Raw genomic sequence first — 25490 nt, 5'->3', positions numbered from 1 at the left:
ACTTACAGTAGAGTATACAATCACTCCACTCTGCCCATTATTTTGTACCACCTAAGGTCTTCCTTTTGCTCAATAAACCTCAGAGCAACAGAGAGACACACTCACGTTTAGCTGAGAAGTTAATTTCTCCCCCTGACTTTTAGTTAGACAGAGACCACATTGCCTTACTTGCACTGGGAGTGATAGTGCTTGATGAGATTCTGAAGCAGGTCGACACCTTTCTTAGTCTTGATTTCGTTCACTTTGATGAGGTACTACAAGAAACACAGAGGAGAGCAAACGTTTTTAAGGTTGAGTTACTCATCCATTGAATAAGCCAATGTGTCCGTTGAGCAATCGTTAAGACAGAGAAACTACAGATTCCAATGGAAGACCTTGGAGCTATTCAGAAAGATTTCACATCTGAAACTCTATGTCATTACGGGATAAGAGGTCAAACCCTGAGGTAACACCCCATTCTCAGGAGGCACAAATGATGGCCAAAGCTCTAAGCCAGAACTGTTAATCAGATGTCAAAACTTTGAGACTCCCCCATATAATTTGAATAAGAAACCCTCTATACAGTAGATCCCGCTCACCTCACACATCTGTAGCTGGAACATCCTGCGCTCTTTCTCCAGCTCCTCTGCGATCTCTCCCCCGCTCACCTCTGTGCGCACCATGCCGTACTGTTTGGCCAGCTCCCGCTTCTCCTTTTCGATCTTGGTGCTGAGTGATACAATATAATCGTAGTTCCTCTCAGGTCAGTCAAAGAGATAAAACACACTGGTACCGCTCATTACGGTTGGTTGATTCATACAGTTGAGAGAATTGGACAAAATTGCTATTCTAAACTCAGCAAAAACAAAACGTCCTCTCACTGTCAACTGCGTTTATTTTCAGCAAACATGTGTAAATATTTGTGTGAACATAAGGTTCAACAACTGAGACAAACTGAACAAGTTCCACAGACATGTGACAAACAGAAATAGAATGTGTCCCTGAACAAAGCGGGGGAGGGGTCAAAATCTAAAGTAACAGTCAGTATCTGGTGTGGCCACCAGCTGCATTAAGTACTGCAGTGCATCTCATGGACTGCAACAGACATGCCAGCTCTTGCTGTGAGAAGTTACCCCACTCTTCCACCAAGGCACCTGCAAGTTCCCGGACATTTCTGGGGGGAATGGCCTTAGCCCTTAACCTCTGATCCAACAGGTCCCAGACGTGGTACATGGGGTTGAGATCCGGGCTCTTTGGTGGCCATGGCAGAACATTGACATTCCTGTCTTGCAGGAAATCACACACAGAACGAGCAGTATGGCTGGTGGCATTGTCATGACAGCATGAGCCTGCAGGAAGGGTACAACATGAGGGAAGAGGATGTCTTCCCTGTAACGCACAGCGTTAAGATTGCCTGCAATGACAACAAGCTCAGTCCGATGATGCTGTGACACACCACCCCAGACCATGACAGACCCTCCACCTCCAAATCGATCCCGCTCCAGAGTACAGGCCTCTGTGTAACGCTCACTCCTTCGACGATAAACGCGAATCCGACCATCACCTGGTGAGACAGGGCAACGGTGTTGCCGGGGATGTCTGGTGAGAACCTGCCCTACAACAGGCCTACAAGCCCTCAGTTCAGCCTTTCTCAGCCTATTGTGGACAGTCTGAGCACTGATGGAGGGATTGTGCGTTCCTGGTGCAACTCGGGCAGTTGTTGTTGCCATCCTGTACCTGTCCCGCAGGTGTGATGTTTGGATGTACCGATCCTGTGCAGGTGTTGTTACACGTGGTCTGCCACTGCGAGGACGATCAGCTGTCCGTCCTGTCTCCCTGTAGCCGTGATGAATCAAACCCCACCATGGACAAATTGCCCCACTGAAAACAGCCCCACAGAGTACTGTAATTCAAAGCTGCTAGAGAGTGTGAGGATATAACTTCTGTCTCTTGGACCAAATTTGTGATATGAACAATAACTCTTGCACCACAAATCAAAACAATATCCTCCAGCCCATTGGCCTGGCAATAAACCAGCCTGTTGTGTCTACTTAATTAAAACAGCTATACAGAATTTAAAAAAATACAGCATTATTTCAGTTGACTGTAGGAAGTATGAATGCAATGCATTGTTTTGATAGATATGGAGCAAATGCATCATTTGGCACTGGTGTGAAAATGTAAAAGCCAAGTAAAATCATTGTTCCCTCACCAGGACCATTTAGCTGTTGGGCAGATGTACACTCACAATTTATTTTCGTAGTCCCTCCATGCTTTGTCAAACGGCTTTTTCAAATCCTGATGGAGAAGAGAACAGACATTTTGCATTATTTTAGAGTGGTCATCACAAGCGAGGCAAGATCAGCTATTTGACATTTTAGACTTACCCCTTTGACCTCTTTCAGGTCTCCTTTTACTAGAGAGTCCAGGAAGAAGTTGATGTTGTGCAGCATGCTCTTTAACTGATGGGAAGACACACTCAGTTCATGTCCAGTTGTGGTGGGTTACAATACACACAATGTCAGACTGTCACTGAGGAGCTTTGAAGTAGACACAACAGAAACATATTCTAATTGATTATTCAAGTTTGAGAGTTTTTTTTTTCTTCCACAAAAGAGGTTTACGTCAGAACTTTGAATGAGACAAAGTATCACAGATAATATCACAGAGAGCTGAAAGAGGACTGAAATAAAAAGCAATGCACATTATCTGCCAAGTGAGTTCTCTTCTCGCTTAATGAGATTTTTTTTTTTTTTTTTTCAATAATATTTTTTTTGTTTGTTTATACTCTCGAAAGCAATCTTCTCTCTCACCAAGTTCTTTATTGGCGTCAGCAGCTCTTTGGAAAATTCAGCAAACTTAGTGAAGGCAGAGGCCACTTCCTTCTCTCCATTGGAGTGGAAATTCACAACCAGTTTCTCCATGGAACTGATGTACAGCTCCAGATGGGAGATATGGTCTACAAGGTGGAAAGGGACGATACGTTTAGCACACATACATAACAGCAGATGACAGGTTTCACTAGATCAGTGTTAACAGGCCCACATGATTCCTACATGGTACTCTAGGTAATGGCAACCATTTGTGCTATAGATCTTGGATAATAGGTGCTATTATATGTGTGCTGCAAATCGGCACTTGTTTTGCACTGTTCTCCAGTTCTATTAAATGTACCAAACAAAATGATCTGCTGTGGGTTTTATTCAATATGATTGTGTTTTACCTTGACCTGAAGCATGCTTGGCTTTAGCAGCTTTCTTCATTTTCTGCAAGACTGTTCTGTCACAGTCCAAAGCCTGTAAAAACATATACAAAACAATAATTTAGGGCTTGGCCAGAATTGTATTTTATTTTTCTGAAAACAGTTCTAATTATATGTTTTATGAGTAGTACATGACACTAGCATGGCAACAAATGAATTCTTTGTGGATTTAATGGGCTTTCTCTAATCTGATTGGTTCTCAACCAAACTAGGCTAAAACTGACAGTGAAGTAGTCCAATGTGTCAAATTTTCATTTATTTAGTAACTGTATCAAAATATCATTATAAATAGTATTGTACAAATTCATACCGGTATGTGTATCCATACTGGTACACCTTGAGGGGCGGTTTCCCGAATACAAGATTAGTTTTAGACAAAAAAAAACACTTTAAAATGGATATTCTCCGTTGAGCTTGCTTATTAGTCCAGGACTTGGCTTTATTCTGTGTCCGGGAAACCGCCCCTAAAAGTATAGTGCACGATTTTGGTAATTAAGCCCCTTTTCTACTTACCCATAGTCAGATGAGCTCATGGATACCATATTTATGTCTCTGCATGCTTTGAAGGAAGTTGAAGGTAGTTTCGCGAGCCATTGCTAACTACCATTAGCTCAATGACTGGAAGTCTACCTGAACAGCTAGCATGCTCATGAAACTACCTTCAAAGCATGTAGAGACCGAAAATGGGCTTACTTGCCAAAATCTCGCACTAACCCTTTAAAATAAGATATATCGCCCAGCCCTACAATAATTCACTGCTCGTTTCCCCTTTTAACCATGCATTTCACCATATATAAGCCCAACAATAAACCAGCACAGCTAATCTTAAAACTTTGTTCTTTGATGTGCATGGCTTGATGATTGATCGCATCCATAAAAAAGTGGTGGCTTGCGCAGAGGCTTGTGAATAGAAGGCTATGGTCAATGAAACATGTTTCTACCGTTGCTTTTCTGCTCTACACAGAAAAATACAACCAATAAAAAAAAAGAGGCAATTCAACATGTCATAGCCTAATTCAGAAAACCAAACACATAATAGACTGTATAAGACTGACTCAAACAAAAACGTACACATGCACTAAGAACGTGACATAGTATGGTGTGTGTAGTATGTTATTGTTTAAGGTAAAACAATTCACCCAAAGACATTTTTGAGTCTGACACATCATGTTGTGGCAGCAGTTATAACACTTACAGTAGAAACTCTTAAGAATACCAAAATGATGTGCCATCATGCAAATTTTATGAACATCATATTCATATGGTTGAACAAAATCCATTAATTTACAAAGCTCTCACATAACACTAGCCGAATTATGCTTGATTAAATGGAGCATATGCTAAAATCTATGTTCATGTCCGTAATATAGGCCCCTCTTCACACTCGTGCACACACAAACACACACAGAGAGAGATAGAAATGTGTGATGTGAAGGGCACTGGGGGTTTGGTGTGCCCTTGCAAAGAATGCTCCTATCACTGCTATTCATCACAAGGAAATTTTGGAGCACATAAGCGAGCAAGGCAGGATAAATGGGAGGTGGGAGTTTTTAACAATGAGGTATGCGAATGAGGCTGGCAGTGTGGAAAGGTATTTATAAAGCCTCATGTACGCCTGGTGCTAACATGCGTCCTTTGTCCTGATCTTATCGTTGCATCTACACATGGTAGTAAAAAGTGTCTCATGTGTCCGCATTGTGACCAGATATCCTGGTCCCTCCCTTTATGCAAGTTATTCGACCGCTACTCCTTCAAAATAACATTTATTTATTTTAAGAAACATATGCCATAAGTCAACGGTGTCACTTGATAATGACTTTAGAAGGCGGAGTAATGATGATTTATATGGTTTCACTGTTCAGGTCTGTCTATACTCCGGAGGTGATCAGAAAGATCTGATCACAATCAGATCACAATGAGTCTTTTAATCGTATATACTTGTCAAAAAATGTGGGCACAAGCAGAATGTGGACATGATCAGGACAAAGGATGCATGTTAGACCAAGGTATAAACAGGGCTTAAAATAAAAAAAGGTAGCCAAGTGGACAATTTAAATCAAATTTTATTAGTCACATACGCCGAATACAACCTTACAGTGAAATGCTTACTTACGAGCCCCTAACCAACAATGCAGTTACTTTTATTTCTTATTGTTATCTAAAAAAAATTTAACAAGTAATTAAAGAGCAGCAGTTAAATAACAATAGCGAGACTATATACAGGGGGGGTACCGGTACAGAGTCAATGTGCGAGGGCACCGGTAGAGTTATTAAAGTGACTATGCATAGATGATAACAGAGTAGCAGCGGTGTAAAGGAGGGGAGGGGCAATGCAAATAGTCTGGGTAGCCATTTGATTAGCTGTTCAGGAGTCTTATGGCTTGGGGGTAGAAGCTGTTAAGAAGCCTCCTGGACATAGACTTGGCGCTCCGGTACCGCTTGCCGTGCGGTAGCAGAAAGAACAGTCTACGACTAGGGTGGCTGGAGTCTTTGACAATATTTAGGGCCTTTCTCTGACACCGCCTGGTATAGAGGTCCTGGATGGCAGGATGCTTGGCCCCAGTGATGTACTGGGCCGTTCACACTACCCTCTGTAGTGCATTGCAGTCGGAGGCCGAGCAGTTGCCATACCAGGCAGTGATGCAACCAGTCAGTATGCTCTCGATGGTGCAGCTGTAGAACCTTTTGAGGATGTGAGGACCCATGCCAAATCTTTTCAACCTCCTGAGGGGGAATAGGTTTTGTCGTGCCCTTTTCACAACTGTCTTGGTGTGCTTGGACCATGTTAGTTTGTTGGTGATGTGGAAACCAAGGAACTTGAAGCACTCAACCTGCTCCACTGCAGCCCCGTCGATGAGAATGGGGGCGTGCTCGGTCCTCTTTTTCCTGTAGTCCACAATCATCTCCTTTGTCTTGATCACGTTGAGGGAGAGGTTGTTGTCCTGGGACCACACGGCCAGGTCTCTGACCTCCTCCCTATAGGCTGTCTCATTAATGTCGGTGATCAGGCCTACCACTGCTGTGTCATCGGCAAACTTAATGATGGTGTTGGAGTCGTGCCTGTCCGTGCAGTCATGAGTGAACAGGGAGTACAAGAGGGGACTGAGCACGCACCCCTGAGGGGCCGATGTGTAACCTCCCCTTACCACCTGGGGTCGGCCCGAAAGTCCAGAACCTGGAAGTCCAGGTTCTAGTTGCAGAGGGAGGTGTTTAGTCTCAGGGTCCTTAGCTTATTGATGAGCTTTGAGAGCACTATGGTGTTGAACGCTGAGCTGTAGTCAATGAATAGCATTCTCACATAGGTGTTCCTTTCATCCAGGTGGGAAAGGGCAGTGTTGAGTGCAATAGAGATTGCATCATCTGTGGATCTGTTGGGGTGGTATGCAAATTGGAGTAGGTCTAGAGTTTCTGGGATGATGGTGTTGATGTGAGCCATGACCTGCCTTTTGAAGTACTTCATGGCTAAAGACGTAAGTGCTACGGGTTGGTAGTCAATTAGGCAGGTTACCTTAGAGTGGCTGAACAATGACTCTATCAACATACAGCTGGCTGGTTATACGCTGTACCAGCAAGATAGAACAGCGGCGTCTGGTAAGACAAGGGGCGGCGGACTATGTCTCAAGCAATTGCTCGACTGAGGTAGAGTATCTCATGATAAGCTGTAGATCACACTATCTACCTAGAGAGTTTATCTGTATTTTTTCATAGCTGTTTACATACCACCACAGTCAGAGGCTGGCACTAAGACAGCATTGAATGAGCTGTATTCCGCCATAAGCAAACAAGAAAACGCTCACCCAGAGGCGGCGCTCCTAGTAGCCGGGGACTTGAATGCAGAGAAACTTAAATCCGTTTTACTAAACTTCTATCAGCATGTTAAATGTGCAACCAGAGGGAAAAAAAACCTTTGGACCACCTTTACTCCGCACACAGAGACGCATACAAAGCTCTCCCTCGCCCTCCATTTGGCAAATCTGACCATAATTCTATCCTCCTGATTCCTGCTTACTGGGGCTGGACGGTATAACGTTTTTTATGATATACCGGTTTTGATGCAGGGACTGGTTTGGGTTTTTACTTTACCTTCACTACCGGTATTTGAATGTTTGGTTTGTTAAATGTGATGTAAAAAGTTATAGTTTACTTCGCTACTTGGAGTCATCTCACTCTGCTCTTTCTCTCTGTGCCTCTTTCCACACAGACCTAGCTACGCCCCCTGTCACTCAAGGAGCGCATTCAATGTTCCTCAACCACGAGACACTTGCGTTCAGTCTGCATGGTCAATGCAGCACATGCAATAATGTTGATGACAACAATGCTGTTTTCACTGCTTCTTAATATAACTCCACTAGCGTTCTATAAATGACACTATTCGTTTGTGTTTCTTACATCAGCAAACAGCTAGTTTGTCTTTTCTTAGCAAGTTGCCCTAAAACTTGTGAGACGCTAATGCTAATAGCTAGCTAGCTAAAAAATGTACCGAGTAAGAGCAAACATAGCTAGCTAATACAACCTAAATCAGGATGTTGATTGTGCAACAGTATCTTCTAAAGAGGAATATGCAAAGCAAGAATATGTTAGCTACATGAAGTAGCTAAGAGAAAACATGCGATGTAGCCAAAGCTTATAGGTCCGGGAAACACTTTTCAACAATTAAGTTCCTACCCGGTCACAATAACGCCTCCCTGTCATTTTAATTCGTTGTCATCTCAAACAACACTGTATTCAAAGTGCCCACTGTTATATTCTAACTATATAATTAGAATAGTCATTCTGTTTCCATGATCCCAACAGTTTTGCTCTAATTTGCAAGTCAAATCGCAATTGCAACATTTGGTTAACCTGTTAGGGCTAGGGGGCAGTATTGACACGGCCGGATAAAAAAACGTACCCAATTTAATCTGGTTACTACTCCTGCCCAGTAACTAGGCTTTGGATAGAAAACACCCTAAAGTTTCTAAAACTGTTTGAATGGTGTCTGTGAGTATAACATAACTCATATGGCAGGCCAAAACCTGAGAAGATTCCATGCAGGAATCTTTTTTTCTCGTCAATCTACATACAATACCCCACAATGACAAAGCAAAAAACAGGTTTTTAGAAATGGTTGCAAATTTATAACAAAAAAACTGAAATACCTTATTTACATAAGTATTCAGACCCTTTGCTATGAGACTCGAAATTGAGGTCAGGTGCATCCTGTTTCCAGTGATCATCTTTGAGATGTTTCTACAACTTGATTTGGAGTCCACCTTTGGTAAATTTAATTAATTGGACATTATTTGGAAAGGCACACACCTGTCTATATAAGGTCCCACAGTTGACAGTGTATGTCAGGCCAAAACCAAGCCATGAGGTCGAAGGAAATCGTCCATAGAGCTCCGAGACAGGATTGTGTTAGGGCACAGATCCCCCAAAAAATTCTCCAGCATTGAAGATCCCCAAGAACATAGTGGCCTCTATCATTCTTAAAAGTGGAAGAAGTTTGGAACCACCAAGACTCTTCCTAGAGCTGGCCGCACGGGCCAAACTGAGCAATCGGGTGAGAAGTGCCTTGGTCATAGAGGTGACTAAGAACCCAATGGTCACCCTGACAGAGTTATTGAATTCCTCTGTGGAGATAATTTATTTAGTGTTGTTTACACTGTTCCAAACAGTCAGAAATATTATAATATTGTAATCTAACAGCACCTATTTATCACACACAATATACACGCAGCTCTCGCTCCTAAACCCTCCTTTTCTTGATCTCCATCTTATTCTTAAGAGTACTTATTATTATTATTATAATGATAATCATAATAGGCAATGTCGTTATCATTAGTAGGCTTTGTATAGTAGCCTTGTATTACCACCATTGAGCTGTAGGCCAAAGAGCGTGTCCTGTTTAGTTTTAATACCGTAACTTACTTAGGCTTATATTTCAATATATAGGCTACTGTATCAATCAATCATTCGATCATTTTAGTCATTTAGCAGACGCTCTTATCCAGAGCGACTTACAGTAGTGAATGCATACATTTCATACATTTTGTCTCGGTACTGGTCCCCCGTGGGAATCGAACCCACAACCCTGGCGTTGCAAACACCATGCTCTACCAACTGAGCCACACGGGATCACACAGCATACGAGACATTCATGCTTTGAAATGCAATCAAGCATTTTAGGTTTAAAATGAAATAATAAAGGGAGCTTTGAATAATTAGCCTAAACAATAAATAAACCGCAATTCAGAAATGCATGCAACTGTTTTCAGTCTGCTGTAATGAAGGCTTTCTATATATTTTTTTCCATTAGAACAGGCTCTCTGTGTTCATGCATATATTATGACTACATTTTGTGAAGTTTTCTTTTCGGTTGTTCAGGCACACAACTTATTTTTTGGAGGTAAGTTGAAGTTCGGAGCCCAAGTTTACACCCCATCGTCAGTGATTGCTCAACAGTAGGGATTCTTCAATAAAGTCTGTTGTCATTCAACGAGAGAGGACTAGTTTTCAAGCAACTTTTTTCATTGAGAAATACTGCACCAAACATCTTAGTTAGATATAAAGTTGCACGACTAAGATCTCTTTGGCAAAAACTATAATTAATGATAGAATTCTTGAGTCATCTAAGATTAATTCTGACTATGTGGAGGAAGTGTATACTGGCTACGGCATCTCAAAATGGTCAAACAGTACTTTTGCCACTTTTTTCAAATTTTTCAAGCTTAGGTCTTAAGGGAGGACAATTTTTATAACCATAATGCAACACACTTTGAAAAGGGGTGGATCCCGTTTGTGAAGTCGGTGACCATCGTTGGTCACCCCTTTTCAAAGTGTGTTGCATTATGGTTATAAAAATTGTCCAGCATGGCCTTTACAAAAGTTGTGTGATCAAAGGTCATGCAATTTTCGATTAAACCAAGGTTCTTCTCACCAACTGCACCCATCACCTACATTGTGGGAGGCACTATTTGTCAACCAAATCATTAGGGTGTTTTGTTTGACCCATTCGAACGTGGCCCAAGAGGTGACTGAAACAGGAACAAACTTTGCAGCTATTCTAAAGCTACAGCAGATCCAAATGAAAGTAATATTTCAGACCTCTCTCTAACCAATTCATTGTAGACATGTTATGTTTTCAGTTTGTGTGTGTGATAGGGGGGTATAGAAAAGTTTATTTAAACATTTATACAGATACACTTTTATAAACAATAGCAGATATGTTGAAACTGCCATATTGAACTGAGCCTTGCTGTTGGAAAACCACTACAGTGTCCAACTAACGGCTGTCGCAAATGCACCTCCCCCCGACTTCACTCCTCGACTTGTCCACAGTTGGCTTCGTTAGGCTTACCACTCAAACAAACCATTGATAAAAACATGACCTCTGGGCCCTCCTGAGTGGCTGCATTGCAGTGCTTAAGGTGTCACTAGAGACCCAGGTTCGATCCCAGGCTGTGTCACAGCGGGTCATGATCGAGAAACCCATAAGGTGGTGCACAATAGGACCAGCGCCGGCCAGGTTAGGGGAGTGTTTGGTTGACTCCTTGTGGCGGGCCGGACACGTGCAAGCGGACTTTTGTCGCCAGATGTACGGTGTTTCCTCCACCGACACATTGGTGTCGGCTGGCTTCCGGGTTAAGTGAACAGTGTGTCAAGAAGCAGTGTGGCTTGGCAGGGTTGTGTTTCAGAGGACACGTGGCTCTCAACCTTCGCCTCTCTCGAGTCCGTACAGGAGTTGCAGCGATGGAACAAGACTAACTACCAATTGGATATCACAAAATTGGGGAGAAAAAGGGGTCAAAGTTTTTTTTTTTAAACATTACCTCTGAGGTATCTGGGATTTCAATATGGCTGGTCAAAAACAGCTGTCCAGCATTTATGATCATTGACTAAGCATGGATAGATATACAATAGGCCTACACTAAATAATGGTTTTAAGATTATGAATTAAGCATCTTAATCTTTAAAAGAACTGCCCGATTTTGTAATAAAAAAAAAAATCTATATGGGCCTTGATAGCCTCCTATTATGATAAGTAGCTTGAATCAAAATCATAAAAACTGCAGTAGTGTAAATTATGACTATTATAAAAATAACTTTATTGAATTGATATCTAGGACAGATAAATGGAGTTGACAAAGTTGTATTGTCATTTTTCTATGCCATGGGCGTACTTGCCTAAATGGTTAATTTCACCACTTTCCTAACGAATCGACTGTGTTACAGCAGTCTATTTACTGTCGAGTATAGTGGTAAAATTACGTTCTCAGTCCAACAATAAAACCAGTGGCAATGGATTCAAAGGCAACATAAATAGGACGTTTAGCCTGCACTCCATCATATAATAGTGGTTATTGATATACACTGCTCAAAAAAATAAAGGGAACACAAACAACACAATGTAACTCCAAGTCAACCACACTTCTGTGAAATCAAACTGTCCACTTAGGAAGCAACACTGATTGACAATAAATGTCACATGCTGTTGTGCAAATGGAATAGACAACAGGTGGAAATTATAGGCAATTAGCAAGACACCCCCAACAAAGGAGTGGTTCTGCAGGTGGTGACCACTGACCACTTCTCAGTTCCTATGTTTCCTGGCTGATGTTTTGGTCACTTTGAATGCTGGCGGTGCTTTCACTCTAGTGGTAGCATGAGACGGAGTCTACAACCCACACAAGTGGCTCAGGTAGTGCAGCTCATCCAGGATGGCACATCAATGCGAGCTGTGGCAAGAAGGTTTGCTGTGTCTGTCAGCGTAGTGTCCAGAGCATGGAGGCGCTACCAGGAGACAGGCCAGTACATCAGGAGACGTGGAGGAGGCTGTAGGAGGGCAACAACCCAGCAGCAGGACCGCTACCTCCGCCTTTGTGCAAGGAGGAGCAGGAGAAGCACTGCCAGAGCCCTGCAAAATTACCTCCAGCAGGCCACAAATGTGCATGTGTCTGCTCAAACGGTCAGAAACAGACTCCATGAGGGTGGTATGAGGGCCCGACGTCCACAGGTGGGGGTTGTGCTTACAGCCCAACACCGTGCAGGACGTTTGGCATTTGCCAGAGAACACCAAGATTGGCAAATTCGCCACTGGCGCCCTGTGCTCTTCACAGATGAAAGCAGGTTCACACTGAGCACGTGACAGAATCTGGAGACGCCGTGGAGAACGTTCTGCTGCCTGCAACATCCTCCAGCATGACCAGTTTGGCGGTGGGTCAGTCATGGTGTGGGGTGGCATTTCTTTGGGGGGCCGCACAGCCCTCCATGTGCTCGCCAGAGGTAGCCTGACTACCATTAGGTACCGAGATGAGATCCTCAGACCCCTTGTGAGACCATATGCTGGTGCGGTTGGCCCTGGGTTCCTCCTAATGCAAGACAATGCTAGACCTCATGTAGCTGGAGTGTGTCAGCAGTTCCTGCAAGAGGAAGGCATTGATGCTATGGACTGGCCCGCCCGTTCCCCAGGCTTGAATCCAATTGAACACATCTGGGACATCATGTCTCGCTCCATCCACCAACGCCACGTTGCACCACAGACTGTCCAGGAGTTGGCGGATGCTTTAGTCCAGGTCTGGGAGGAGATCCCTCAGGAGACCATCTGCCACCTCATCAGGAGCATGCCCAGGCATTGTAGGGAGGTCATACAGGCACGTGGAGGCCACACACACCACTGAGCCTCATTTTGACTTGTTTTAAGGACATTACATCAAAGTTGGATCAGCCTGTAGTGTGGTTTTCCACTTTAATTTTGAGTGTGACTCCAAATCCAGACCTCCATGGGTTGATAAATTGGATTTCCATTGATTATTTGTGTGATTTTGTTGTCAGCACATTTAACTATGTAAAGAAAAAAGTATTTAATACGATTATTTCATTCATTCAGATCTAGGATGTGTTGTTTAAGTGTTCCCTTTATTTTTTTGAGCAGTATATAATACATTGGAATGTTTTTCCTCGCGTTCCATACAATGAGCACGAGCGCCACAAGGAATAATCTGATAAACAAAGGACATCACCACAATGTAGATGCTTTTACGCATATTGGTGAAATCTAATGCAACATTGAGCCTTTTCGTGACAAAAACCATGCTTATGTATGTGGAATTAAATTCATTCGTGAACAAACGAGAAAAAAAGATGCGGCCGACACAAAGAAAGCCGTCAGGCGCTTTGTCTACTACCCCAGTCCATAGATTGAGCGATAGTTGGTTGATGCCGGAATTGTACAGCACACCTTTGTGCTGGGCGTACCTTGGCAAGCCTCCCAAAAACTCCCATTCGTTTCTGTATCGAAGTGACGTGAAAAGAGTGTTTCTCAAATGATTACAGGTTATGATAGCCATAATGTACAGAAACAATGAACTTACCTCTTCGATGTTGTCTACTGCGTTTCTACAACTTGACATTTTGGTGGTGAAAGACGAGGTTGTCGGAGAGCTATAGTCCTCCAAGGTCTCGGCGATAAACCCATCGACAGAGATAAACTCCGGCATTTTGATCTTAAAAAGAGCACGGATTTTTTTTTTTTTAAGTAAATGAATTCACAACGTGATAGACTAAAACATGCGCCGTTTAATAGGCTAAGTAAGTCATGTTAATGTTTATCCGTTCGACAAGGCATCTAAAATCCATACTACATCCGAATGGAGGAAGGAACCGAGGCTACCCTCCTGTGCGCGTGCATCATCGTCAGACTCGCACTGATGGCATGGATGCGCGCATGCCCGAACACGCACCTTCATTAATGGCATTTTTTGGTGGAGAAAAATTCACCACAAATTACATTGTAATGACCTTGGCCTATATCATAAACACTTTCCCACGATTATCTTTTTTTCAGGCTCCTTTTCTAGTCTAATCTCTGCCGTTCATTAGGTACAACTCAATTGATTTACTTATCAAAGCAATTTTATGTTTAAAGGTGAATTTCACCCTGGGGGACCACTGGGTTTGTTTTGATAATGTCAGAGGGCTTCGCGCACGGAACAATAGGCCTTCACTCCATGACAACTTCCGGTGTATTGGGGGGGTGAGATCTGAACGTGCTTCGTGCTGTGGCCTGTCCCTCCCCAAGGCAGGCATTTTTGAAAGGGAAGAGGACTCACACAACCCAAAATCCTTTGGGCAAAACTGAAAGAACTGACCAGACCGCAATTGCTTCAAATGATTCCTCTCATCAACAGCGGTTTGTATTCACGGATGCCAAGGGATGCCAGACATTCCCCAAAAATGTATAAAGAAAAAAACATACTAAAGTATTTATCTTTAGTCTCTCTGTGTTTCATAAATGTTCTTCAGTTCACAAGAGGCTGAATGTTTCTCACCAGCAAAAGCATCCTAGCAAACAAAACAGCGACCTTCTGTCTTAGTATGTGTAGAGTATCTATTTGGCCTCCCACCTAAAAAAAAAAAGTGTCAAGAGAAGCCAGTTTGGATTTGGCTTCAGACCAATCACATCACAAGCCAAATATTATTGACAGAAAAGCACTTGAAATCCACATTATATTTGTCACATGCGCCTAATACGACGGGTGTAGACCTTACAGTGAAATGCTTACTTACAAGCCCTTAACCAACAATGCAGTTGTAAGAAAAATAAGTGTTAAGTAAAAAATAAGAAATAAAAGTAACAAATAATTAAAGAGCAGCAGTAAAATAACAGTAGCGAAGCTATATACGGGGTAGGTACCGGTACAGAGTCAATCAATGTGCTGGGACATCGGTTAGTTGAGGTAATTGAGGTAATATGTACATGTAGGTAGAGTTAAAGTGACTATGCATAGATAATAAACAGATAATGGCAGCAACGTAAAATATGGGGAAAGGAGGGGGGGGGGCAATGCAAATAGTCTGGGTAGCTATTTGATTAGGTGTTCAAGGAGTCTTATGGCTTGGAAGTAGAAGCTGTTTAGAAGCCTTTTGCACCTAGACTTGGAGCTCCAGTACTGCTTGCCATGCGGTAGCAGAGAGAACAGTCTATGACTAGGGTGGCTGGAGTCTTTGATAATTTTTAGGGCCTTCCTCTGACACCGCCAGGTATAGAGGTCCTGGATGGCAGGAAGCTTGGCTCCAGTGATGTACTGGGCCGTTCGCACTACCCTCTGTAGTGCCATGTGGTCGGAGGCCAAACAGTTGCCATACCAGGCAGTGATGCAACCAGTCAGGATGCTCTCGATGGGGCAGCTGTAGAACTTTTTGAGGATCTGAGGACCCATGCCAAATCTTTTCAGTCTCCTGAGGGGAAATTGACTTTGTAGTGCCCTCTTCACGACTGTCTTGGTGTGTTTGGACCATGATAGTTTGTTGGTGATGTGGAAACCAAGGAACTTGAAGCTCTCAACCTGCTCCACTGCAGCCCCGTCAATGAGAATGGGGCCGTGCTCGGTCCTCTTTTTCCTGTAGTCCACAATCATCTCCTTTGTCTTGATCACGTTGAGGGAGAGGTTTTTGTCCTGGCACCACACGGCCAGGTCTCTGACCTCCTCCCTATAGCTGTCTCAACGTTGTCGGTGATCAGGCCTACCACTGTTGTGTCATCGGCAAACTTAATGATGGTGTTGGAGTCATGCCGGGTCAAGCAGTCATGAGTGAACAGGGAGTACAGGAGGGGGCTGAGCACGCACCCCTGAGGGGCCCAGTGTTGAGGATCAGCATGCGGATGTGTTGTTACCTACCCTTACCACCTGGAGGTGGCCCGTCAGGAAGTCCAAGATCCAGTTGCAGAGGAAGGTGTTTAATCCTAGGGTCCTTAGCTAAGTGATGAGCTTTGAGGCCACTATGGTGTTGAACGCTGAGCTGTAGTCAATGAATAGCATTCTCACATAGGTGTTCCTTTTGTCCAGGTGGGAAAGGGGAGTGTGGAGTGCAATAGAGATTGCATCATCTGTGGATCTGTTGGAGTGGTATGCAAATTGGAGTGGGTCTAGGGTATCTGAGATAATGGTGTTGATGTGAGCTATGACCAACCTTTCAAAGCACTTCATGGCAGGGGGGTCTGCCTGAAACAGGCTGGTATTACACACAGGGAGAGGTTGAAAACGTCAGTGATGACACTTACTAGTTGGTCAGCACATGCTCCGAGTACACATCCTGGTAATCCATGGCTTCTGGTTGGGGTATCTACGTACAGTCACTGTGGGGACAACGTCATCGGTGTACTTATTGATGAAACCAATGACTGATGTGGTGTACTCCTCAATGCAATCGGAAGAATCTCAGAACATATTCCAGTCTGCGCTAGCAAAACAGTCCTATAGCTTAGCATCTGCTTCATCTGACCACTTTTTTTATTGACCGAGTCACTGGTGCTTCCTGCTTTAGTTTTTGCTTGTAAGCAGGAATCAGGAGGATAGAACTATGGTCTGATTTGCCAAATATAGGGAGAGGGAGAGCTTTGTACGTGTCTCTGTGTGTGGCGTAAAGGTTTTGTTTACAAATATACATAGACCGCCACCCCTTGTCTTACCAGAGGCTGCTGTTCTATCCTGCCGATACAGTGTATAAATGTTATTCATGTCGTCCTTCAGCAACGACTCTGTGAAACATAAGATAATACAGTTTTTAATGTCCCGTTGGTAGGATATATGTGCTCATAGCTTGTCTATTTTATTATCCAATGATTGTACGTTGGCTAAGAGGACCGATGGTAAAGGCCCATTACCCACTCGCTGCCGGATCCTTACGAGGCACCCCGACCTTCGTCCCCGATATCTCAGTCACTTTGTCCTGTGAATGATGGGGATGAGGGCCTTGTCAGGTGTCTAGAGTAAATCCCTTGCGTCTGACTCGTTAACCTCTACAGGAGGGGTGTCCATATACCGGGACGGTTTAGCTAATGTGCACAAATGTGATTAGCATGTCAGTTGTAAGTAACAGCAAACCTTCCAGGACATAGACATGTCTTATATGGGAAGAAAGCTTAAATTCTTGTAAAATCTAACTGCACTGTCCAATTTATAGTAGCTATTACAGTGAAAAAATACCATGTTATTGTTTGAGGAGAGTGAACAACAAAAAACTATTATCACAACAACTGGTTTGATACATTCACTTCTGAAGATAAATAATGTACTTACATTCAGTAATCTTGCTCTGATTTGTCATCTTGAGGGTCCCAGAGATAAAATGTTGCATAGTTTTGTTTAATAAATCTATTTTTATATTAAAATGAAGGAACTGGGTTCTGCAGTTTGAACCCCTGCTGTCTCTGTCTCCACACCCACCCCACCTGGCCATCTAGATGTGTGAAAGTTAGTGTATTAGCTTATGATTCATCATGTATGACATTCCTGGGAGTGTGTAAACTTACATTTTGTATTACCATATAATTCACACACACGCACACACACACACACAGAGAGAGAGAGAAATATAATTTAATATCCAACTTTTTACATCTGAAATACAGCTAACGACAGTGGCGATTTTAGCATGTAAATCTTGTTGGGGCAAACTCCCCAATTTTGGGGGGGGAGGCATGACAGCAAAGCCACGACACAACACTAAACAATACATTAATTGCGCTATAACGGTGACAAACAGTGACCACAAACTGTTAGGGCCTACATAAAGCTGTCCCAACAGCAGAGCTTTCTCTTCAGCACCATGGAGTGAATCCTTACCACTGCTACACCTGGCTATCAGCAGAGTCTTGTCATTCAGACACATTTACTGCCTTTTAAAAAAACAGAGCTGATATGGGTGACTTGCTTAAACAAATGTGGTTTCTACTGACAATTGATATGTACAAACTATGGGATAAGGGGACAACCAGTGGATAAGAGGCAATCCGTAATTTCGATTAAGACATTAACGAGCGAGCTAGGACGGATGTAGTGAATATTTCTATTTGTTCAGCACTTTTGAAATGTACAGTGACAGATTTCAGAACATAGGCCGTTCTTACAGTATTCTCCCTGTACACCAAGTCAGAACCGTAGGATAAATAAAGGGGACATATAAGCAGACAATGAAAGATCTTACATTTCTCTAAAACAGACTATGGGCTACAACACCAAGTCAGAACAGTAGGCTAAGTTATGAGGGAGAAAGGTACCAAATTATTAGGGTGAGGCACATGGGCTACAAACAGTTTACTACACAACCTACACTTCGTGTTATTTTCTTAGCTAAAGTATACATATCTCCCTGGCATATGACATAATTTATGCAGCTGCATACAATACATTTTTGGACTCACATTTTGTGCTGTGCTCACTTGAACAGAAAGGTGGTGCAGCGTTCCTTCTTGTGGGCAAATTTTGTCATCAAAGTCTGGCATTCTCTGAATTTATGGTGCCTTCAAAACAACTGTTCAGAGATCTAGAAAGAGGCCCGAGTTCCTGACTTGGAATTCCGAGTTGGATGACCGTTCAAAACGTCAGTCAGAGCTCCCACTTGTCTTGAACTCACTGAAGTCTGAGATTTCCCAGTTCCGAGTTTTCAATTGTTTTGAACTCGGCAGAATTCATGCTGGATTGACAGCATGGCCAATGTATTCAAACTTTTCTCGCCCATGGTGTTGAATGTTTATCCTTTTAAGCTTGGAAAGGAGACCTTTAAACCCAGACCTGGACCTAAACCCACTCTACTGAATAGCAGGCTAGTGATTGCTTTGCAACACTTGCAGTTAGCCACTGATTCCTTCCAAACCACTCATTGTTGAATTTGCGATTTCCAACTTGTTGTGTAATGTTTATGTCCAAAGGCCGATGAGCACCAATACTTTTTATCTTTAATTTATCTTCATGCGACAAGGATTGTAAAGGTTTTGCCAGGTAGATTGTTCACTTGATTCATGGTGATGACTGCTTGTCTAGCTTGCTAGCTAAGATTTTGAAAGTATGATGTTAACATGGTCAGTCCAATCAAAGCTATGGTAGATATAACATGATTTGAAGTCATTTTATCTGTGACCTTGAGCCTTCTTGGATGGGCACTTCTAATGTAACTCTATGGCAATAACCAAGGGGCTTGAATTTTTGAGGTCTCCCCGTAGATTTTGCGGTGACGTAGTGTCCCCATGAATGACAGAACACTGAGCCAAACACGGCACAACTAGAGAATATTACCAGCCCCTTAGCTCCGTATTTTCCGCTGGCTGCCCCACTACCACAGAAAGCCCTGAGCCAGGCTGAAACACCTGCATTTTGGAACTGCCTTACTCAAGAAAGACAAAAAGAGACCAAAGATTTTTGTTTTTACTTTGTTTTCAAACTGATATGTGACATGTATTAATGCCAAAATAACATGCAAAACAGGCAACAACAACAAAAAATCGTATATAGTACCAGTCAAAGATATGGACACCTACTCATTCAATGGGCTTTATTTTTACTATTTACTACATTGTAGAATAATAGTGAAGACATCAAAACCATGAAATAACACATGTGGAATCATGTAGTAACCATAAAAGTGTTAAACAAATCAAAATATATTTGAAATTTGAGATTCTTCAAAATAGCCACTATTTGCCTTGATGACAGCTTTGCACACTCTTGGCATTCTCTCAACCAGCTTCACCTGGAATGCTTTTGCAACAGTCTTGAAGGAGTTCCCACATATGCTGAGCCCTTTTCCTTCACTCTGCAGTCCAACTCATCCTAAACTATCTCAATGTAACAACCGTCGTTTGGAATGGACCAAGGCGCAGCGGGAATGTGGATACTCATGTTTATTGATGAGAAACAAGTAGAGCATCCACATGAAAACCAACAAAACAATACTCACGACGGCAACAGTGTGACAGGCTAAACAAGCAGTGATCACAAACAACTACCCACAACCCCAAAGAAAAACACACACCACTATATAAGACTCCCAATCTAAGGCAACTCAACACACCTGCCTTCAATTGGGAGTCTAATCACCAACACAAACCCCTTAACATACAAAAAACCTGCCACATCCTGACCCAAAACTGATACCATACCTCCCTCTGCTGGTCAGGACGTGACACTCAATTGGGTTGAGGTCGGTGATTGTGGAGGCCAGGTCATCTGATGCAGCACTTCATCACTCTCCTTCTTGGTCAAATAGCCCTTACACAGCCTGGAGGTGCGTTGTGTCATTGGCTTGTTGAAAAACAAATCATAGTCCAACTAAGCATGAACCAAATGAAGGCAGATGTTTTACATGTCCCCAACCGATTGTGTTCTTTGTTGGTTTATTTGCCTTGTTTGTAACTTTTTTTTAATTATTATTTTGTACATAATGTTGCCGCTACCGTCTCTTATGACCGATAACAACTTCTGGACATAAGGACTAAGATTACCCACCACGGACTGGCAGAATCCTTTTTTTCCTTTAATGAGTCTGATGAGGCGGACGTGAACGATATACTGCTTTCTCGGGAACAGGCCCAGATCCCTGTGATTTGCGTGTGGAGGAGGTGGAGAAAAAGGGGCTGGAGGGTGGCTGCCTTCTGAGAATTTGTAAGTGATCAAATAAACTCCCACTTCCTTCCATTCTGCTAGCAAACGTGCAATCTTTGGACAATAAAATAGATGACCTACGCGGAAGATTAAACTACCAACGGGACATTCAAAACTGTAATATCTTATGCTTCACGGAGACGTGGCTGAACGACGACACTATCAACATACAGCTGGTTGGTTATACACTGCACCAGCAGGACAGAACAGCGGTGTCTGGCAAGACAAGGGGCGGCGGACTATGTATTTTTGTAAATAAAAGCTGGTGCACGATATCTAAGGAAGTCTCGAGCTATTGCTCGCCTGAGGTAGAGTATCTCATGATAAACTGTAGTCCACACTACCTACCAAGAGAGTTGTCATCTGTATTTTTCATAGCTGTTTACATACCACCACAGTCAGAGGCTGGCACTAAGACAGCATTGAATGAGCTGTATTCCGCCATAAGCAAACAAGAAAACGCTCACCCAGAGGCGGCTCACCTAGTAGCCGAGGACTTGAATGCAGGGAAACTTAAATCCATTTTACCAAACTTCTATCAGCATGTTAAATGTGCAACCAGAGGGGGAAAAAAAAATCTCTGGACAACATTTACTCCACACACAGAGACACATACAAAGCTCTCCCTCGCCCTCCATTTGACAAATCTGGCCATAATTCTATCTTCCTGATTCCTGCTTACAAGAAAAAATATAAGCAGGATGCACCAGTGACTAGATCAATAAAAAAGTGGTGAGATGAAGCAAAGCTACAGGACTGTTTTGCTAGCACAGACTGGAATATTTTCCAGGATTCCTCCGATGGCACAGAGGAGTACACCACATCAGTCATTGGCTTCAACAATAAGTGCATCGATGACATCGTCCCCACAGTGACCTACCTATATACCCCAACCAGAAGCCATGGATTACAGGCAACATCCGCAATGAGCTAAAGGCTAGAGCTGGCGTTTTCAAGGAGCGGGACTCTAAGCCGGAAGCTTATTAGATATCCCGCTGGGCCCTCCGACGAACAATCAAACAGGCAAAGCGTAAATACAGGACTAAGATAGAATTGTACTACACCGACTCTGACACTCGTCAGATTTGGCAGGGCATGCAAACCATTACAGACTACAAAGGGAAGCACAGCCGAGAGCTGCCCAGTGACACGAGCCTACCAGATGAGCTAAACTACTTCTATGCTCGCTTCGAGGCAAATAACACTGAAACATGCATGAGAGCACCAGCTGTTCTGGAGACTGTGTGATCACGCTCTCCGCAGCCGATGTGAGTAAGACCTTTAAACAGGTCAACATTCACAAGGCCGCAGGGCCAGACAGATTACTAGGACGTGTACTTCCAGCATGCACTGACCAACTGGCAAGTGTCTTCACTGACATTTTCAACCTCTCCATGTCTGAGTCTGTAATACCAACATGTTTTAAGCAGACCACCATTGTGCCTGTGCCCAAGAACACTAAGGTAACCTGCCTAAATGACTACTGACCAGTAGCACTCATGTATGTAGCCAAGAAGTGCTTCGAAAGGCTGGTAATGGCTCACATCAACACCATTATCCCAGAAACTCTAGACCCACTCCAATTAGCATACTGCCCCAACAGAGCCACAGATGTTGCAATCTATATTGCTCTCCACACTGCCCTTTCCCACCTGGACAAAAGGAACACCTATGTGAGAATGCTATTCATTGACTACAGCTCAGCGTTCAACACCATAGTGCCTTTAAAGCTCATCATGAAGCTAAGGAACCTGGGACTAAACACCTCCCTCTGCAACTGAATCCTGGACTTCCTGACGGGCCGCCCCCAGGTGGTAAGGGTAGGTAATAACACATTCGCCATGCTGATCCTCAACACGGGGGCCCCTCAGGGGTGCCTGCTCAGGCCCCTCCTTTACTCCCTGTTCACTCATGACTGCACGGCCAGGCACGACTCCAACACCATCACTGAGTTTGCCGATGACACAACAGTGGTAGGCCTGATCACCGACAACGACGAGACAGCTTATAGGGAGGAGGCCAGAAACCTGGCCGTGTGGTGCCAGGACAACAACCTCTCCCTCAACGTGATCAAGACTAAGGAGATGATTGTGGACTACAGGAAGAAGAGGACTGAATACGCCCCCATTCTCATTGACGGGGTTGCAGTGGAGCAGATTGAGAGATTCAAGTTCCTTGGTGTCCAACAAACTAACATGGTCCAAGCACACCAAGACAGTTGTGAAGAGGGCACAACAAAACCTATTCCCCCTCAGGAGACTGAAAAGATTTGGCATGGGTCCTCAGATCCTCAAAAGGTTCTACAGCTGCACCATTGAGAGCATCCTGACCGGTTGCATCACTGTCTGGTATGGCAACTGCTCGGCATACGACCGCAAGACACTACAGAGGGTAGTGCAAACGGCCCAGTACATCACTGGGGCTAAGCTTCCTGCCATCCAGGACCTCTATACCAGGCGGTGTCAGAGGAAGGCCCTAAATATTGTCAAAGACTCCAGCCACCTTAGTCATAGACTGTTCTCTCTGCTACCGCATGGCAAGCGATACCGGAGCGTCAAGTCTTGGTCCAAGAGGCTTCTAAACAGCTTCTACCCCAAGCCATAAGACTCCTGAACACCTAATCAAATGGCTACCCAGACTATTTGCTTTTCCCCCCTTCCCCCCTTTTACACCGCTGCTACTCTCTGTTGTTATCATCTATGCATAGTCACTTTAATAACTCTACCTACATGTACATATTACCTCAACTAACCGGTGCCCCCGCACATTGACTCTGTACCTGTACCCCCCTGTATATTGTCTCTCTATTGTTTCTTTCCTGCTGCTCTTTAATTACTTGTTACTTTTATTTCTTATTCTTATACTTATTTTTTTAAACTGCAATGTTAGTAAAGGGCTCCCAACTACGCATTTCACTGTAAGATCTACACCTGTTGTATTCGGCGCATGTGACTAATAACATTTTATTTGATGGCGTATCGCTGCAGAATGCTGTGGTAGCCATGCTGGTTAAGTGTGCCTTGAATTCTAAATAAATCCCAGACAGTGCCGCCAGCAAAGCACCCCCACACCATCACACCTCCTCCTCTATGCTTCATGGTGGGAACCACACATGCAGAATTCAAGTGTGCCTTGAATTCGAAATACATCACAGACAGTGTCGCCAGCAAAGCACCCCCTACACATCACACCTCTTTCTCCACGCTTCACGGTGGGAACGACACATTCTGCGATCATCCATTCACCTACTCTGCGTCTCACAAAGACACGGCGGTTGGAACCAAAAATCTAAAATGTGGACTCATCAGACCAAAGGACAGATTTCCACCAGTCCATTGCTCGTGTTTCTTGGCCCAAGCAAGTCTCTTCTTCATATTGGTGTCCTTTTAGTAGTGGTTTCTTTGCAGCAATTCGACCAGGAAGGCCTGATTGACATAGTCTCCTCTGAACAAGCGATTGGGGACGGAAGGTAATGGCGGACGGAAGGCATGGTGGTGGTGCGGCAGGTGCCGCTTCTCATACGAATGCTGTTATTTTATCTAAAACATTAGGTGTACGCCGACCCCAGCTTAGTAACTCATGCAGAGTTAAAGCGCAATGATGTGTTTTATCTCCAGTACATTGCCATGATCGTCAGTTATGTAGCTGCTCTACTGATAATCTCCTTGCTGGGATGACACAATCAATCTACTGCCGGAGAATATCAACACCAAACACATTGGTTCACCGTTCCACGGGAGCGGACAGTACACAGCATACCATAATGTTCTGAATAATGGCCAAGTCTACCTCGCTCGCTATACCACTGAACCGCTTAGGCGTAACAAACACAAGTCCAACATTTATCGGAAACTGTTAAACTACCTGTTCACTACCCTCCTGCTCTCCGGGGATGTGCAACTCAATCCTGGGCCTAACATCACCGAGCCAGCGATACTCACCGGAGTGGAAAGCAGTGGATGGCCTCGTCCACTGATCGTCGCCGCTGTGGAACTGGGTGAGTGCTATGGTCCCATGGTTTCTCTCGACTCACCTGGCTCCAGGATAGATTTTGACACTTCAAACATACCCAAGTCGCTATATGCGATCCCTGACTTTGCACTAGTACGCAAGCTGTTTTAATTAGTTCTCCGCATCCAGCGCAAGCGGGAGGGATTGTTAATTGCGCTACCGAACTGCCCCTAATCAAAACGAAACAAAACGGCCTAAACCCAGCCGTCAGAAAACACAGAAAATGTCACTTTTTTCAATGTGTCAATCACTCTCGAGTCATCTGGGACCCACGAGCTAAGCCCGGGGGACTACTAGGGGGGCAACTTGAACATTGTAGTGTCATTCCAAAAAGTGATCAAATTCAACATCTTCTCACAGACTCCAACCTTGACTTCCTCTGCCTCTCAGAGACATAGCTCCATAAAAACTCTCCATATGCTGCTTTGATTGTGCCTGGCTACAATGTTTTCAGGAGAGACAGGATTGAAGGAAGAGGGGGTCTGATGATTTACATTAAAGAACATATCCGATGTAAACAAATTGAGTGGTCATGTGATAATGAACTAGAATGTATTGGCCTAAACATTACACTGTCTCCCCAAATGTCTTTTACCCTTGTTGGAATGTATAGACCACCTTCCACCAAAAGTGTGTTTTTTGATCAGTTTAATAACATGCTTAGGGAATGTGATTTTGGGAAAGAGGTCATCTTAATGGGAGATTTTAATATTAATTATGAAGACAAGTCTTGTAGGAAAACCCTCAAACGGATCACTAATACCTTACACAGCTAGTTAAAGGGCCAACCAGGGTGACTTGTTGCACTAAAACACAGA

At 43.6% G+C, this 25490-nt stretch overlaps 1 protein-coding gene across 2 annotated transcripts in view; it reads right to left on the bottom strand.

Annotated features, from left to right (window-relative positions):
* The window catches only part of unm_sa1614 (un-named sa1614), a 112896-nt gene extending 98930 nt beyond the window's left edge, over window positions 1–13966 (bottom strand). The window contains exons 1-7 of one of the 2 annotated variants that reach the window (XM_045705329.1): window positions 13594–13966; window positions 3203–3275; window positions 2793–2938; window positions 2367–2441; window positions 2228–2277; window positions 579–708; window positions 169–254 (exon numbers count right to left, since the gene is read on the bottom strand). In XM_045705329.1, coding sequence (XP_045561285.1) covers window positions 169–254; window positions 579–708; window positions 2228–2277; window positions 2367–2441; window positions 2793–2938; window positions 3203–3275; window positions 13594–13719 — 686 coding nt within the window. In that variant the 5' untranslated portion in view covers window positions 13720–13966. Of the gene's footprint in view, window positions 1–168; window positions 255–578; window positions 709–2191; window positions 2278–2366; window positions 2442–2792; window positions 2939–3202; window positions 3276–13593 lie in introns of those variants that run through there. The other variant, XM_045705330.1, reaches the window with a different exon arrangement.
* Window positions 13967–25490: the final 11524 nt, after the last annotated feature.

Source organism: Salmo salar, chromosome ssa22 (genome assembly GCF_905237065.1).
Source record: "Salmo salar chromosome ssa22, Ssal_v3.1, whole genome shotgun sequence".
Lineage (NCBI taxonomy): Eukaryota > Metazoa > Chordata > Actinopteri > Salmoniformes > Salmonidae > Salmo > Salmo salar.
Note: the sequence above shows the minus strand (reverse complement) of the source record. Positions and strands in the feature narration are given on the sequence as shown.